The sequence below is a fragment of the Apteryx rowi genome, unplaced genomic scaffold (assembly GCF_003343035.1).
Source record: "Apteryx rowi isolate R43461 unplaced genomic scaffold, aptRow1 scaffold_7, whole genome shotgun sequence".
NCBI lineage: Eukaryota > Metazoa > Chordata > Aves > Apterygiformes > Apterygidae > Apteryx > Apteryx rowi.
The window spans coordinates 4152012-4168763 of NW_020450982.1; the positions used below are offsets into that span (position 1 = coordinate 4152012).

Here is a 16752-nt window from a genome sequence, read left to right on the forward strand (position 1 = left end):
AAGGATATTTGTGATCAAGCTGGTAGGCATCAACAGTAAAAACCAATGCAGCTGCTATTACAGGAATAATTATTGATTTATTAAAATAAAAATGACAAAAATGACACAATATTTTGTAATCTGCACATAAGTTAAGAGCCCAAACTATAATCATTGCTTTTAACAAAACAGACATAGATTGGATACAAGAAAGAGAGCGAGGTCTGACATGAACTGTTCTCGTAAGGCCTCATAGAAGTACAATGCAAGTAGAAGAAGGCTCAAGTCTAGGCACTGAGGGAAGTGTAGACATCAGAGGATGGCTGGGAAAGGGTAATGGGGAAGAATTCAGAGAAGACACAAGAGTAAAGACAGAATTGGGTGAGGAAAAGACTGACAGAACCTGCAGTTAAYTCCAAGCCCACCTATCAAACTGAAAGGGTGTGATACGCTACCAGGCCAAAAAGGGCTTTTAGCTGGTGGAAGAAGCATRGAAATAAGGAATCCTGATCCCTGAATCCTGCCTTGCATCTTTTGGCCTGATGAAATATTGTCTTGTTATCTGCATGGTCCCTCCCCCCGGTGAAGTCAGCACTTTTTTCCAGCATCAGTGGATTTTCTTTAAATACAGGTGAATCCCATTCTTGGAGCGAAGGATGATCTGAGGTATTTTATAGGGAGGATTGGAGGGATCAGGTGAGAGTTCAAAGCGGAGCAGGGTCAGCGCAAGAGCCACCTTCATCTCRTTCATGGCAAACTGCTGCCCGATACAGTTCCTGGGAGGAGAGAGACATTCAGGGAATTCAGGAAACTGGGTTTGCACCAACCAAGGCATGACAAAGGCCCGACTTCCCTACAGTTCAGCCTCTCTCCGAGCTCAGCAGTCCACAGGGAAAGCTATTATTTATGCTTTTTGCCAAATATGATTGCTAAGGAAACAGTTATCGAGTGGGCTGATGAGGGAGACTTCTGCAGTAGGCATTATGGTGGTATCTCCAGGAGATAGCAAGCCTTTTGTCAGGATGGCTCAAACCACTCTTTCCTCTACATGAGCACATCAGGGCCAAAGTTTGCTTTCTGTTGCATCTCAGAGTGCTTCCCCAATAGAAATTATAACAGCAGCACATGCTCTATCAGAATAAATAGTTTTCATGGAAGGCTCGATTCCTCTCCCCATAACTCTTTTGGAGTTCAATGTATTTTACCTTAATCCAGCAGCAAAAGGCAAAAAGGCATGAGAATGTCTGCCAGACACATTCTCGGGAGAAAATCGCAAAGGATCAAACACCTGGAAATGAAGTATACACGGGAAGAAAAAGCAATTATTTAAGGAGTAAAGGAACTCACTGGTATCTTCAGAACCACTGGATCCCACCCCATAATTTCTGAGCAATCCCTTTGGAGAGAGGGGAGAATTTGCAGGGCTGTAAATCAAAGCAGGACAAATACAGACTAGAAATAATATTTATTTTGTGATAAGTGGAATGAGCCATGGTAACAACTGACCTGGGGAACACGACCTGCTCTTTATCACTTGAAATATTTTAAATCGAGAGAGAAGATTTTTTTTAAAGTGCTTTATATAGAGCTAGAAAAGCTACAAGCTTGCACTCGGAAGGTCTATCTAGACAAATCTAATGGTCCTTTCTAGTCTTTAAAGCTACCAAGGTAGATTTGGGGGAAGACAGGAAGACAGTAAGAGACGTAAGATGTTCAAGAGAYGTAAGGGCACTCAAAGGCATCACAGAAAATCCAGGATATTTTTTGGACTAACACCCACCTTGGAACCTCCTCATCCATGACAGCTTCCAAGCACATGGGGCTGCAGCCCTGGTATGCTGTCTACCGGAATGGTTATGAGGGTTACCTCAGAGGGACAAAAATATGCTTACACCCCAAATTTGGGCCTTTTTCTGGAGTGCTGTTTTCATTGGTCTCATTAAGGATCTTTTCTCTAAATGAGGACAGAATAGCAAGAAGCAGCTATGATTCACATGTAGATAAGATGCTTTTTGGACGATCACAGTGCACACAGTGATTCCCTCACAGCCTGCCTGGGTAAAGCACACTCTGGCACCTCGTCCGAGGCCCAGACATACAGCACAGACATACAGGGACCTAGCCCACTCCCAGGAGCGCAGGCCAGGGAGAGGGGTCTCCAGCTCCATGCGACATGGGCATCATTTGTAGTATTTATTGATCTCAGATAAGAGGCTATGGATATGCAGATACAGATTTCATTGCTATTGAGACATCTGGGAGGCAATATGTGGATTTCTGACCCCTTTGTTGCTCTCTCCTAGCTGACTTTTTCAACACTAGCAAGGGACTTCCGTTCAAGATGGACTGGAACTCATAAAACAAACTCCCTTGGTTTCCACCAAGCCTTGCAATGGTGTTGCCAAGACAAATCAGACATAGCTAGGATTAAAACAAAGGAACTGGGATGCAACCGTATGATTCAATTCTGCACCTGTAAGCTGAGCAGAATAATCTTTTTGTTTGCTAGACAGTAAATTTTTTGGAGCACTTTGTCTTACCAGATACCTAACAGAGAGGCCATGCTGCAGTCCTAATGTTGCTGTCTGAATATACTTTTCAACAAACCTCAGAGACTATAAGCAAGGCAGTCATTTGTCAGTATGCATAAAATTCATGGGGGCTATGATTCCTGTGGGCAAAGATGCTCAGCACCAAGAGGGCTCTGCTATCCTAATAACATATGCAGAAGAAATTTTAGGGGACACAGCATAAAKTAGAAATACTATTAGAAGGGTAAAAGAAAACTTACCAAGGGATCTTTCCATACACTGGGGTTTCTGTGAATGAGATAAATGCTTATCGCAACAGTTGTGCCTGTAAAGCAACCAAAGAGGAGAAAAGAGCTCAGTGACAAAGATACTAAAGTGAAATTCTGCAGCTTGCTTACACAAAGGTCTATCTAAATCATCACAGTCTTCTCGATCCACTTGAAGCCAACGAGAGTTTTGTCACTGACTTCAATGGAGTGGGTATTTCATCCTACAAATTTTCCACTTGTTTAGTTGTCAGATTCTGTAGGAAGCCAGAAAGCGGAAATTAGCAAGGCACTTGCATCATAGGTACATCGTCTCCCCACCGAGATTRTCTGCTTCCAGCCTATTCAAAAAAGGAAAACAGCAGCACAGGCTAATTCTCACTCTGCAAGCCAGGACAGGACCATTTCCTGGCAATCTGCTGCAGTTCACCTGCAGCTTTGCCAGACTTGGTGAACAGCTGCCTCTTTCTTGGCCAGGATAATAAGGGGCTTTTGACAAAGGCACAGCTGGTGGCAGGAAAGATGTAATGGAGATGCCACAGCATGGCCCAGCTGTGATGGGATGCTGCACGATGCAGACCTCAGGCTACAGATGGGATATGAAGGTACCCAGTCTCCTCTCTAAATATTTGTGCCTGTGATAAACAGTTCAYTTAGGGAGGGCTATCGCCTTTGCTCTGTTGCAGGCAGTAAGAATATGTCTGATGTCTCAGAGGAGAATTTATCACTGAGATGTAAAGAGGAACTGGGATTTGCAAACCTTCTGGTAACGTGCGTCCATCATGGAAGGTGATGGGTTTGCTGAGCTGCCGGGACACACCGGGTACCGGAGGGTAAAGGCGAAGGCTCTCCTTGATGCACATGGTGGTGTAAGTCATCTTCCCCAGGTCCTCCCTGAAGGAACACAAAGGCAGAGGCAGGAGATGAGTCACATGCTCCCTCCTGCTGTGGGTACACAGCTTGCACCTATGGCCGTGTTGGACTTGGGACCATGTAGGCCACAGAAGCCAGCCCCCTGCTTTTGCAGACCACCCTGCAATAGATGGTTAGTACGGAGGGGCCAACAGCATTCAATCCATGGGCTGCTGCACACTAGGGATCCCAGGACACCTCTGAACAACCTCGAGAAAACTTACCACCGAAGAGTCTCCCGGTCTCCCAGAATCCCCTGGATCTCCTCCCTGCACCGCTGCTGGTGCTCTGGGTGTGACGCTAGGCAGTACAAGAGCCAGGAGATCCCACTGGCCGTGGTGTCATGACCCTCAAACATGAACGTGTCCACCTCGGCACGCAGGTCCTCGTCGGACAATCCAGCTCCATTCTCATCCTAACAGCCCAGAGACACTTTCAGTGGCCTGGATTAACCCAGGAGGGGACATTATATTCTTTCAGCTATTGCAAAGCAGGGTGATGATGCCCCTGGGATACATATAAACCAAAATAAATCTCTTAGACTGACTCAGAGCCCCTTTTCCTTTGTTTTTAAACCCATTTGTCACCCTTTTCCCTTCATATTTAAACCAGCAAGACTCTAAAATCCCTCTCCTTGTTATATTCCCCAACAGACACTACCAACATTTGAGAGACATGGAGAGGAAAATTGGATCATCTTGCCCTCTTCTCGGCTGAGTAGGACTAGGGACTCTGTTTTAGGCTGACTAAAAGTGGATCTGTTTTAATGGCTCTTGTAGTCTCTAAGGACTCTGGTGGTTTGTACCAGACCCTGCAAAGACTGGATTTTGCACCCTATTGCCCTGCCTGGTAGATCATGTCCTCTCATAGCTGTGCTGAACTGTACACCCACTCCCCACCACTCACTTTAGCACAGAGCAGAATGTCCAGAAAGTCCAAATGTCTTTTCTTCTGGATCTTTTCAAATTCCTGCTCATCCTTAAGAGACTCTTTTCGCTCTTGGATTACCTTGTCTGAGTAAGAAAGAGTTAAAGGTTCAGTAGCAGCAGGAGTTGCTGAGTCCAAGCCTCAAAGGCAGAGCTCACCCAAGGCAGTGGGGATCACCATTCAGTTTAGATGCAGTTCCTCACATCTGACACTTGTTTTTCTGCACCCCAGGCAATTTTGCTTTTTCAGTAGCATGACAACAAATCATGTGCACATTGCCACCAGCTGCAGTAGGGGATCTTTTTCTGTAAACTTCTTCTCRGTCTGCCATAGACTCCTTGGCCTGTTTTACCCACCCCACTCGCATTTAAATCATGCATGGCCTGGAAAGGAAATTATTCCTTCCACTGGCATTGTCTGCGGCACTGATGCCTCCATCTCACCACTCACTGGTGTTTTAGAAGGAGCATTCCCAGAGCGGAATTCCTCTGTCTCCTCCATTACTCCTGTTTAATAAATCCCAGGAGCTGTAAGACTCCCATAAGCTTCACGCCCATCATAAGTCATTGCTGGAAGTTGATTCTCTAAGACTATATCAACACAACAGAGTGAACAACAGTATAAGGACTCAGTATAACAGACTCAGTATAAGGACTTGGAGTCCCCTGAGCCTGCTATGCACATACTGGATTTACTGGTACCATGTCCAGGCAACACAAGTCACACAGACTCCCCTTGAGATGCTGGTTTCTCCCAGATGCTGCCATCCAGCAAGCTGTGCTCAAGCTGGCATCCAGCACCGCTGGGAGGGTGCAGAAGGCCAGTGAGTAATTCTGTCAAGGAAAGCAGGCATCCACCTGAACTGAACCAGCAACCAAATGTGCCCTTCAGGCAATGCAGTGCCACATCTGCTGGATCAGAGCAAGCTGTTCCCCGCCTCAACACACCGCAGCACTGCACGGAGACTTCAGATCCTTGCTCTGAGCCTCTGGGCAGTATAACTGCATTGGCAAGGAGGTGAATAAATAAACTGCCTCTAGTTGCCACACAGGCTCTCATAAAGTTTAAATACTTCCCAGCTCTGGATGGATTTCTTTAGGATGGAGGCAGGAGCAGTGTCAGGAGATGCGATAGATGCAGTGCTTGGACCATGCTTGCTCTTTGGAAGGCTCTTTCAACCTTCACCTGCCCTGCAGGAAAACTTTGGGAAAGGATAAAGAAAGAGGAATACCTGTGTGCTGGTGAGCGAGCTGGCAGGCCTTCCTGAACCAGTAACCGTGGGGGCTGAGCCAGTAAATGACATCGTTGTGATAGGGGAAGATGCGGAGTCGCTGGTGCACCATGAAACAGAGGTCGTAGACAGCCTGGATGTAGCTGTTTTGCCTGGGAAGGGGGAAGGGCATTTACTCTGCTGCATGTGGTGGGATGTGCAATATATACCAGCCTGGAGTCCCCGGGTCCCCAGTCCCCTGGGATCCATGAGAGGCGACTAACAAAGCAAGCTATCCACACCATACTGAAACCCCCCAGAGAACCCCCAGGGTGTTAGAGAATATCGGGCTGAAGCTGTCTAGAATTAATCGCTTAGCATAACTTGCTTAGCATTAGTAGCTAAATTTGCTGAAGCCTTAGGCCTCAAGCTGTGAATTTTTACCTAGATAAGTAAAAGKGGGMCCCAGAGCCRGTTCAGGCTGGAGGGATAAAGAAGTTACACGGACAGCAGGAGTAGCCAGCCTTGAAGATAAGAAAGGAAGCAGCCTGCCTAGAGACAATGAAGGGGCCCAAGGAAGAAGGGGAAGACCCCAGACCTAACTATTACTATTGGTCCAAACTATTGCTTAAGGTGCGGGGAATTTAGATTGTAAGGGTATAATTGCCCAGGGATTTCTTTGTTCAGGGTCCCTCTTCAGAGGCACCCAGCTCGAGCTGTAATTACCGCACGTGTATCATTAAATTTTATTTCTCTCCAATCTGACTTCAAACTTCTGCTTCAGCGGGAACCTAGGGTCGGACCCTGTTATGGTGGCCAGCGAGCCTAATAGCTTCCATAACAAGTGGAAAGCTGTTAAGGATCTGCCAATGCAAAAGAGTTGTTATTTACCTCTGTTTGTCCTTCCACACACTGGACACCATTACTGGTCCACCACAGTCAAGCATAAAGCAGAACTTCTGTCTTGAAAGGAACAGACCTCTCTGACATACAGTGAGTGACAGTTCCATCCTCCGACATGGGGAGCGGAGGAATGGGCATTTACAAGCCAAGCGAGGAGGGACAGGCCTGCATGTGCTCGGGTACTTGCATCTGAGGAAGGGCTGAGATAGTACTGTTACTGTTAGAATTTAAGGTAAAATGACATCAGGAGGACTTCTTTAGGATTAGAAGGCTACTGTGCATCTATTTAGCAAGTGCTCGTCCTAGGGAGCCTGAAGCCTGAATACACAAAGTTTGTAAAATTATCCCCCTCTCACATATGGGAAACCGAGGCACAATGCATTAACTGACTTGCTAAGGTTGCTCAGAAGGCTGTGGCAAAGCTGGGAATCTCTTAAATCCAAGTTTGGTGAGTTTCCCCCGAACTAGCCCTGTCTTTGCTCTTAAGATTGGAAGGAATTGAACACATTTAAAGGTAGTAGTGTCCTCAGTGCTGCTTGGACAGATGGGAGCAGTGCKTGGGGCGCAGTCACACTACGAGCTGTAGAAAGTGAACGCGGAGATACACACACATACACGCACACACACACGCACTTCTACATTAATATGGGATATGGAAGAAGCACTTCTGGCTGCCAGGAAAAGCGGACCTCTGTACTCTCTTGCCACTGAACTGTCCTGCTGTTATGAGCTAGAGAATCCTTTAAATGAAAATGAGATTATCACGACAAGCGATTTGCACACTGCCCTCATGAGCAGCAAACTTTCTGTCAGGGCTTGGAGCATCCAGGACTGACCTGTTGGTCTGGCAGTTGCTGTGACAACTGAAGGCACATTTCATGATGCTATCGAGAGTCATCAAGCTGACGTGCTCAAAGAGCTCCACGGGTCTCCCATCTGTGATCAGCTGTTCCCACTTATCCTAGTGCCCGAAGGAGACAGAGATGAGAAGGCAAAAAACTGCCCTGCAAGATCTGCCTTTACCCTCCAGTTAAATGAGCGCTCAGCTAGTGATATATCCCAGACAAATGGAAAAAAGGAAGAGGCTCTCTTAGCTGCTGTTGAAATCCCAGAGAGGGGAAGACAGAACCCAGTCTGAGCCTCTGACTTGCTTGGGATCAGTCACTTTGATGATTACTCAAAACATGGCTGGGTACAAATAGCCTTTTCTTAGCTAGTCACCGAGGCTCATGGGCTGCTCTGCGCAAAGGAGTGAATTTCCCCCCTGTTCCCTGAGGATGGGGTATCCGGGTAACGACAGAAATGAGGCATTACTGCTCTGTGAGGCTTCATCGCTGGGGAGGTCTGGGGTCTGTGCGCAGACTTCTGGTGTCAGCCAGATAAGACTGAAGAGACACGATGCCTGGTCTCCTGCAAGGCCCAGGTAGTCTGCTCAGGACCAGCTCTGCCTTACCTGCAAGCTCTTGATGACTGGAAGGGGCCAAGAGTGAGGTGTTTGATATCGGATTTGTTTCAGGCACTCTTGAATACTGGTTAGACAGTGGTGGTGAACCCCAGCACACCCTGCCCTGGGTCAAAGGCACCCCGGAGACGCATGCAGCGTATGCAGGCATGGGGTTCATCGAGCCCGCAGATCTGTCTCTCAAGCCTGTATGACTTTGGTGCATAAGATGCAAGCTTCTGATTAAGACTTCTCCTGCATTCTGCTGTCTCTCTCCCACGGTATTTCTCCAGCACATAATATAGGAGCTCTCGCTCAGCTCTTCTCATGGAGAATCCCTAGGGAAACTCTCTCTCTCTTTTGTATGGGAGAAAGGAAACTATTCYGACTCCTCTCTCCCCTGGTAGCTGTAAGGAACTGGTGGATTCAAAAGCTGAGAAGGGGCAAGCACAAAAAGGAGCGCAGATGCACCTGAGCTCACGCAGCACAAAACCAGGCTGAGCAACAGGGTGCACGCGTACAGACTTACGTCTTTAGCACGTACAAAGGTTGCCGCCTGGTGGCACGTGCTAACACAGTAGGCACTTCCGCACCGCCTGCAAGCGGTYACAAATCGGCAGGCCCTGTAATGCATTGCAGAAGCTTTCCTGGCCCTCTGGCTAGCCCCCAGCCCACGCCTGCTCCCTGGGCTAGCGAGGAAGGAGGGCAGCGAGCCGCGACCTGCCGGAGGGGAGGGCCTGGAGGGAGCCCCAAGAGCTGAGCCCGGGAGCTTGGTGCTAGCTGTCCCAGGGCCTTAGCGGCCGCGGCCCTCTCGCCGGGACTCCCGCTGAAAGGCATCGGCCTCAAGCAGCCTTAGAGATGTCCGGAGATCTTGCCCTGAGTCAAGGTGGCTCCTTGAACTGCCACCTTGAACTGAGCAGTAACCAGTCACTGGGGACAAACATCATGGGAGTCTGGTATTTTTAAATGATTCAGGGTGGAAATACAGCTCAGGGCCCCCCTTGTCACTGCTGTCTGTCCTAGTGGTTTGAACCCGAGAGGCATCCCGCCAAGACCACCAGTGACAGCAGGAGCACAGCCCCCGAACTCTGCCAGACCGGTGTGTGTGGGCCGCGCTGCAGGGACAGGGTTTGCCACGAAAGAGGCACCCACAGGAGGCAGCCGGGGCAGGAGGAGCAGGGCAGGGCAGCAGAGGGGCATGGCATGGGGTTTTGGGGAGCAGGGGGCAGAGGGAGGCAAAGGAGAGAGAATGGGTCTTGCAGCCAGATTCCTGCTGGTCCAGACACGGGTATGCACAAAGCCTCGTGCCCCAAACTTTGTAATTGCACGGGTTTCCATCCCACCCAGCATCCATGGATGACTGGCAGTGCAGTTTCACTGTGCATTAGACAAGACAGAGATTGCAATACAGACTTGGGTATGATGGCATCAAATGACATCTTCTAATCTTAGGTCACAGTGCAGCTATGCTCTAACCTTCATGTTTTAGGGATTTATTATTAACTTTTAATTACTTTGGCTTTTCATTTATATAAATGCCTTATAAGAAGTTGCATTCGGGACTGGGATTACACACAGTTTGGAGATGATGCTAGTATTAATCCTGAAATCTTAGATATACAACCCAAAGCAATAACAGAGACACAGCCCCTCTCAGAGAAGTTCAACCCGCTAATTCCTTTCAGCTCACAGCTAGTGACTCGTGGCAATTCAGAAAGCTAAATCATCAAGCCAAAGCTTGACCTTACAATTATCAACCATCCAGGTTGTGAGTAAGGGTACTGCAAGAAAACTCTGATCCAGCAATTTACTACTAACCAGTCAGAATCAAGGAAAAGACAATAGGACAGAAGACAGGAGCAGGGATCATTCCTACCAGCATCACGTTAGTAGACTCTGCCATCAGGGCCACATAAGGTTTCAAGATGTCATAATGAAACCCCGGAGTCAGAAGTTTTCGATGGTGGTGCCATTTTGGCCCATGTAAGACCAGTAATCCATTCCCTGGGGAAACACAGGCAATGGAGTTTGTATCACTTCAGGTTTCAATAGCCACAAGCAGACAGCTTTCATGTGCCTACAGACACAGCGTTAGTCTGTAAGAAGCAGAACTAAATCTCCTGCCTGAGCTGCTATGAGAGACTGTTTCCAAATGTTGTTTTCATCTCTAAGTTTCACCATGGCTGATCAGAGCCATGCTCCACGTAGTGACAGACAGGCTGGCAGGTGACCCAGAGTAAAGTGAAACAAGAACCTCACTGAACCTTAACCACAACTTGAAAGGGCATTTTCTGGAAACCAAGAAAAGTTTTCTGTTTTGACTATCTACCATTTCCTGCACCTCTCAAGCAAAACCAGATGTGACTGCTTAGAAGCACTAGTCAAATGTGCTCCCGTGGCTCTCAGCAGGACCAAAACTACACAGTGCTACCACCAAAAAGGAAACAGCAATGTTCCTAGAGCCAACACGTTCAGGTAAACAGATTAATTTCGCATTGCTCCTCTAAACGGCACTGTTGAATCTGAGTTTCTCCCATGAACTAAGGGCATATAAATGGTTCTCATTTGTACATATGCCTGGTGTCTGAACTTTCTTTCTGAGAAGCATAAAAAATGGCATTATTTAGCACCTTTTTCAATAAACATGATAATTTCAGGAAGCTTTTAGCTATAACTTTATCAAGGAGCAAGTGCAATGCTATTTATTTATAGTATGTTCTTGACTAACTTCAGAATCATTCCTGGTAGCCAAAGCCCTGGGAATACATACCAATCCATGGAACAAGGTGTTTATAACTGACATTATCCTTGGGATCTGTAAAAAAATCCATCAAGAAAGAAAAAAGAAAACAGTAAATATTTTATTAGTATCAATCCACTTGTTTGCTCCTTAAAGCTCACTCTGGGATACAACTTTTGGTTGGGTATGAAACAGAATTGGTGGCATCCCTAGAGAATTAATCAGTATTTCACAACAAACACTGTTCAGCCCAGTTGGGAAACCCATGTACAAAAGCAGGTACACGGACTGGAATAACAAGAATATTAGTAGTCCAAGGTCAAATGAATATGCTGAATAATAAATGTTCAACCCTCTCGGACAGCGCTGTTTAGCATCTTTCTCTTAGGATGCACTAAACATATTGCTCCATAGTATGAGGCAAGGTCATGAGCCAAGTTTCACTATAGCTAATAAAAAGGCTCCCAGCAGTTCTCTCCTTCTTGGGATCAGGCACCAAGAAGATAGATACACTTTTTATGAAGCTCGAGGAAGTTTGATTTGCTAGCAAATTTCTGGTGATAGACAGCTGAGAGAATGAATGCTATTTGAGTAAACAGGCTTGGTCGAAACCAGGTAGTCCCTGCTAGTGAAACAGCAGGGCAGAGCTGCAGAAGGGACTGTGTCTAGCTGCCACAGCCCACGCATGGTCACGCAGCTGTGTGCATGAAGCACCCAAGATTCAGGCATGAAGGAATGGGACCCAGATGAATAAATGATAAATTTAGATGCCTTTAGATGATTTCTGCAAGACAACCTATCTGTGAAACCCCACTTTGCTGTGAATTGCTCTCTTGGAATAGGTAATTTGCAGCTCTGCTACTGTTGCTCCACAGTTGAACGCATCATCTCTTACCTCCTCTGGCAAACAGAGTCTTGGCATAGTCGGGATCGCTGACAACCAGGACTGCCATGAAACTCCCAAACCAGTGAGGGTGAGCATATAAGTACTTTTGTGCCCAGACCTCTGACTTGTCCAGAATCTCTTCCTCTTTCAAAAACTGTAAATGTGGAAAAGTAAAAAGAGAAAGAATACTGAGATTGAGCAAAAACCCCCAAAACAAACGAACAAAAAAATCCATTGTCTTAAAAAGCTCAAGGACTTCCTGCATCACAAGAACAGGTAATCACAAACAATGTGTGATCCCTCTGGGTTTGCATAACATGAGAAATAGAGATGCTTGTTAGTTTTAAACATCATATAAAATAATTCTTCCAAATAAACTGATTCTAACCATGGAGAATACCTTTATGGACAATGGCATACCTTGCCTATCAGTGCATGCATGTTATGTGCTCTTTTTCCATGGACACTCCAGAGATGAATCAGACTTACCTCAGACAACATCTGTATTTTGTGACACAAAAGTATGTTCTCACTTGCATATTGCTGAGCAATTAGCACCCTCCATTCATGATAAAATACAGCAGCACTTTATGGCAGCCAACTGCATTGCTGCTTTGCCTGCTGTGGTACAACGATGCCTCCTGACTGGGAAACCGGCTCCACAGCTTCCTCTAGCCATTTACATGGAGAAGGTYAGAGTCCAGACAAAATTCGATAGCATGAGTCCAAAGTCACCACTGGAGTGTACAGAGGAAGGGATACTAGTTAAAAACCTCAGATTAATAAATCTTTGATTTCCAGGAGTTGAATTTAATATGCAGTGGAGAGCCATCCCACTCCTAGAAAGATTAATCTCTGGTCCCTGAAAGTTTCATTCTGAGAAATACAATTTCATCAGAATCGTTCATATCAGCAGCACTGGGTGGTTCATCCCTGGAAAGTAATCCTTGCTTCACACCTTTTATAACCAGTGTTGTTGTATATTAAAGAGGTGGTAACCAAAGAACTAGTCAGAAGTCTCAGTGGAAAGGCCTAAAGTCACAGGCAGAGAAAAGAAGATCAGCCTTTTCCTTGAACAAAAACTAGTCTGCCAAAGTGGGCAATCTGTCCAGAGATCTAATCCAGCTGTGACAATCCACAAAGGAAAGGATTTTGGTAAGCTAGTGCTGAAACAGCTGCTGCTGCTTCGACTTTAAGCTTGAAGTTTAATTACATTCACCATGTGATTAATTTGATAATTAATGCTGGTGTAGAAATTAGCTGGAATACCCCCTATTTACCGAGTCCAATGAATGTTTGTTCGGTTACTTTATTGCTGAGTTATCTCAGTTCAGCTTTTAGTTTGGCTAGGTTTGTACTCAAATAATCAATGATGTGAGGCTTCTCTCAGATAGGAAAATCAGGAGGCAATTTACCCAGGGGAGATGCAGCAGGGTGTCTTCCAGGGCACTAAGCAATATACACAGATGGCACATCTGTGGTCACTCTCCAATCCAAGCCCACCATCCATCTATCCTGCAGGGACACGTGGCCTTGCTCAGGCACTGAGCTCTGTTGACCATGGCCAGCAAAACCCATACACCAGCCCTCCTAGCAAAATTGTTCATATGGTCAGAGGGACTGTCCAGCTGGAGCTCCCTTCCTATCGCAGACTTGCTGTGGATGCCTACAGCACAGCCAGTACCTGTCTTGCCCCCCATGTCTGAAGGGCTACATGACGACTTCTTTTGTTCAAGTTCAAGCCTTTGGACTTACTAAGGAGAAACATAAATTTCTCTGGTTAGAACTTCCAAACTGATCAAGTTTTCCTGGAAAAGAAGGCACCTCTCCCCAGTACCCATCTGCTAGCTTATACCCTTGGCCATGTCAGCAGAAACTGGACTTGGCATTGTGCCTTTAGTGTAGTGACACTTAAACAACAGAAATTCCCTTTGAGATGGCTGCTTGTATTTCTGCTTTTCATGAAACAATAGGAAGCATAAACATGGTGGAAGTAATTGGGAGTTGCTGAATGAGCTTTATTGTGCCTGGATTTCTAGGCGTGGCAGAAGTCTGAGGAAGAGAAGTCCTTGCACCCTGCATTGTTCTTGGGGCACCAGCATCCAATCTGATCTGTGCTAGAGAGAATAATCCTTTTGCTGGCACAGGGTGGAACGCCTTTATCTGAAAGGAGAGATGACACCGAGGTAAATAACCTCTACCTGTTGTTCAGAGCATGCACAGGGAGCAGAAGGTTTAAAGTCCTGCAGGTTGAGGATGAAATTGAACTGAATACTCTTACTTTTCCAACCAATGCTCCAGATATGAGGATCTGGATAAAAGGCCATCACTTTTACTTTTTCCTCCCCTGGGTCATTTAAAAGAAAAGTATAACCCTTGCTTGGTTCTAAGGAAGACAGTTAATAGCCTGATCTCATGCTGAAATGCAAGTCTTGGAATGGATCCAACATTAAAAGGATCCGTAAAGAAGTGCTTAAAGGTATTTTATAATGACTATGCACTGATAGCAAATGAAACTGAGAAAACAGAGGAGCTGAAATCTGATCACTAAGCTGCACTGTGCTCAGTCAAAAATAGGCTTGCTTTCCTCTACCAGGTGCTAAAACAGGATAGGTACACACCGGAGGCTGCCGGCCTTCCTGGACCCATGGGCATATTTCCTTCTCTCTTATGATTCCCGGGAATTGTTACCACAGGGGAACCTGCTCGGCCAGCTCAGGACTCTGGGTTTTAACTAAGTCACATTATCTGCTTCTTCTCCAAATAGACCTGAAGGGGATAGAATAGCTTCACATGACCTCTCCTGATATTTTAAACTACTTTCTTTTACACTAGGGGATTTCGGTAAGTAGAGACTCATACCCAGGAGTGCCTTAAAACAAACAATAATGTATTTCCAGGAGAAATAGCTGAAGCATGTTACATATCTTTGAGGTACAAAATTGCATTGTGAATTGCATTGAGGTATGAATTGCATTGCACCACGAATTTGAGCGCAGCTAACAGAGGCAGCGAGCAGATGCAGCAGTTTGTGCAGCAGTTTGTGCAGAAGGGTGCAAGAAGGCCCCTTCACAAGAAGGCACCTTCGTTTCCAATCCTAGTAGTGTATGCTTCCTCAGATATGGTCATGACACTCAGCAGAGCACGTTCCCCAGTAGCTGTTGGAGTTGCTGCATCAGCTGTGTCAGAGGCTTGGATCCAGACCGACCCTCTGACAGTAGATGCAGCTCTACAGGTCCCAGGCTGCAGGGAGTGCTTGGGGCCTCTCCGGGAGGCCTGGGCTGGCAGTCAGCTCTCCTGCAGGAGGTGCGCTGCTGTTGACGAGTTGTGTCGTCAGGTAAGGGAGTTACAGGAGGAAGTCAGTAGGCTGCATAGCATCCGAGAAGATGAGCAGGGTATTCTCGGAGACCATACAGCTCCAGGAGTCCCAACCCCCCACAGCAGTGGAGTTGCCAGAGGGCTCTGTGCCGTGTGAAACAGTTCATCATAACACCGTAGAAGGTGGCTGGAAACTGGCCACTTCTCGTAGGAGGAGAAAGGCTCCTACTCCTCCTGAAGACTTGCAGTTAAGGAGCAGGTTTAGTGCCCTCCAGGATGAGGAGGAGCTGGGCATGGCTTCAAGGGAAGCAACTGGGCCAACAGACCCTGTGCCATGCAGGAACACCCAGAAGAAGTGGCAGGTGATTGTTGTGGGTGACTCCCTGGTGCAGGAGACGGAGGCACCTGTCTGCTGACCTGACCTCTTGTCTAGAGACGTTTGTTGCCTGCCAGGGGCTCAAATACAAGATGTCATGGAAAGACTGCCAAGGCTTGTCCACTCATCAGACTATTACCCTCTGCTGCTCTTCCATGTGGGTGCTAACGACACCAAGGGCAAATGGGAAACCATCAAACAGTATTTCAGAGCTCTGGGGATGGTGGTCAAGGGTCTGGGAGCCCAGGTCATTTTCTCCTCAATCCTGCCAGTGAGGGGGATGGATGGGAGGAGGAGGAGACGGACTTTCCAGGTTAACAACTGGCTGCGCCGCTGGTGTGGGCAACAGGGTTTTGGTTTCTACGAACATGGGACCCTGTTTGAAGATCGACAACTGATGCGGAGAGATGGGATCCACTTCACTAAGAGGGGCACGTGTGTCTTTGCCAACAGGTTGGCCAACCTGGTAAGGAGGGCTTTAAACTAGGAAAGATGGGGGAAGGGGAGAGTTATAGAGATAGGGTAGTCAGCAAAACACAGCTCAAGTCGGGATGCCTCCAGTGGGTGCATGCAGCCGGGAAAATGCGTACAGGACATGACTGTGGAGGATCCTCTTTTACCCCTCCTGGGAAACCTGCATGCTCGATCAGCTCTCTGAAATGCCTGTACACCAATGCACGCAGCATGGGGAACAAACAGGAAGAACTAGAGATCTGTGTGCGGTCGCAGGGCCATGATCTCATTGCCATTACAGAGACACGGTGGGATAGCTCGCATGACTGGAGTGCTGTCATGGATGGCTACGTCCTTTTTAGGAAAGACAGGCCAGGAAGGCGAGGTGGCGGAGTTGCTCTTTATGTGAGAGAGCAACTGGAATGTATTGAGCTGTGCCTAGGGGTGGATGAAGAGCGAGTCGAGAGCTTATGGGTAAGGATTAAAGGGCAGGCTAGCACGGGGGACACTGTTGTGAGTGTTTACTACAGGCCACCTCATCAGGAAGAGGAAGTCGATGAGGCCTTCTACAGACAGCTGGAAGTAGCCTCACGATCCCAGGCCCTGGTTCTCATGGGGGACTTCAACCACCCTGATATCTGCTGGAGAGACAACACAGCTAGGCACAAACAGTCCTGGAGGTTCCTGCAGAGCGCTGATGATAACTTTTTGATGAAGGGACAGAGTGCACCCTCAGCAAGTTTGCTGACGATACAAAACTGGGAGGAGTGGCGGATACGCCAGAGGGCTGTGCTGCCATTCAGAGAGACC

The 16752-nt window shown here is 47.1% G+C and overlaps 1 protein-coding gene across 2 annotated transcripts in view; it reads right to left on the minus strand.

Moving 5' to 3' along the window:
* Nucleotides 1–120: 120 nt before the first annotated feature.
* The window catches only part of LOC112976078 (cytochrome P450 4B1), a 19200-nt gene continuing 2568 nt past the window's right edge, over nucleotides 121–16752 (minus strand). The window contains exons 2-12 of one of the 2 annotated variants that reach the window (XM_026086934.1): nucleotides 11805–11949; nucleotides 10940–10984; nucleotides 10046–10173; nucleotides 7565–7689; nucleotides 5847–5998; nucleotides 4595–4701; nucleotides 3913–4103; nucleotides 3537–3670; nucleotides 2771–2835; nucleotides 1185–1267; nucleotides 121–755 (exon numbers count right to left, since the gene is read on the minus strand). In XM_026086934.1, coding sequence (XP_025942719.1) covers nucleotides 587–755; nucleotides 1185–1267; nucleotides 2771–2835; nucleotides 3537–3670; nucleotides 3913–4103; nucleotides 4595–4701; nucleotides 5847–5998; nucleotides 7565–7689; nucleotides 10046–10173; nucleotides 10940–10984; nucleotides 11805–11949 — 1344 coding nt within the window. In that variant the 3' untranslated portion in view covers nucleotides 121–586. Of the gene's footprint in view, nucleotides 756–1184; nucleotides 1268–1604; nucleotides 1934–2770; nucleotides 2836–3536; nucleotides 3671–3912; nucleotides 4104–4594; nucleotides 4702–5846; nucleotides 5999–7564; nucleotides 7690–10045; nucleotides 10174–10939; nucleotides 10985–11804; nucleotides 11950–16752 lie in introns of those variants that run through there. The other variant, XM_026086935.1, reaches the window with a different exon arrangement.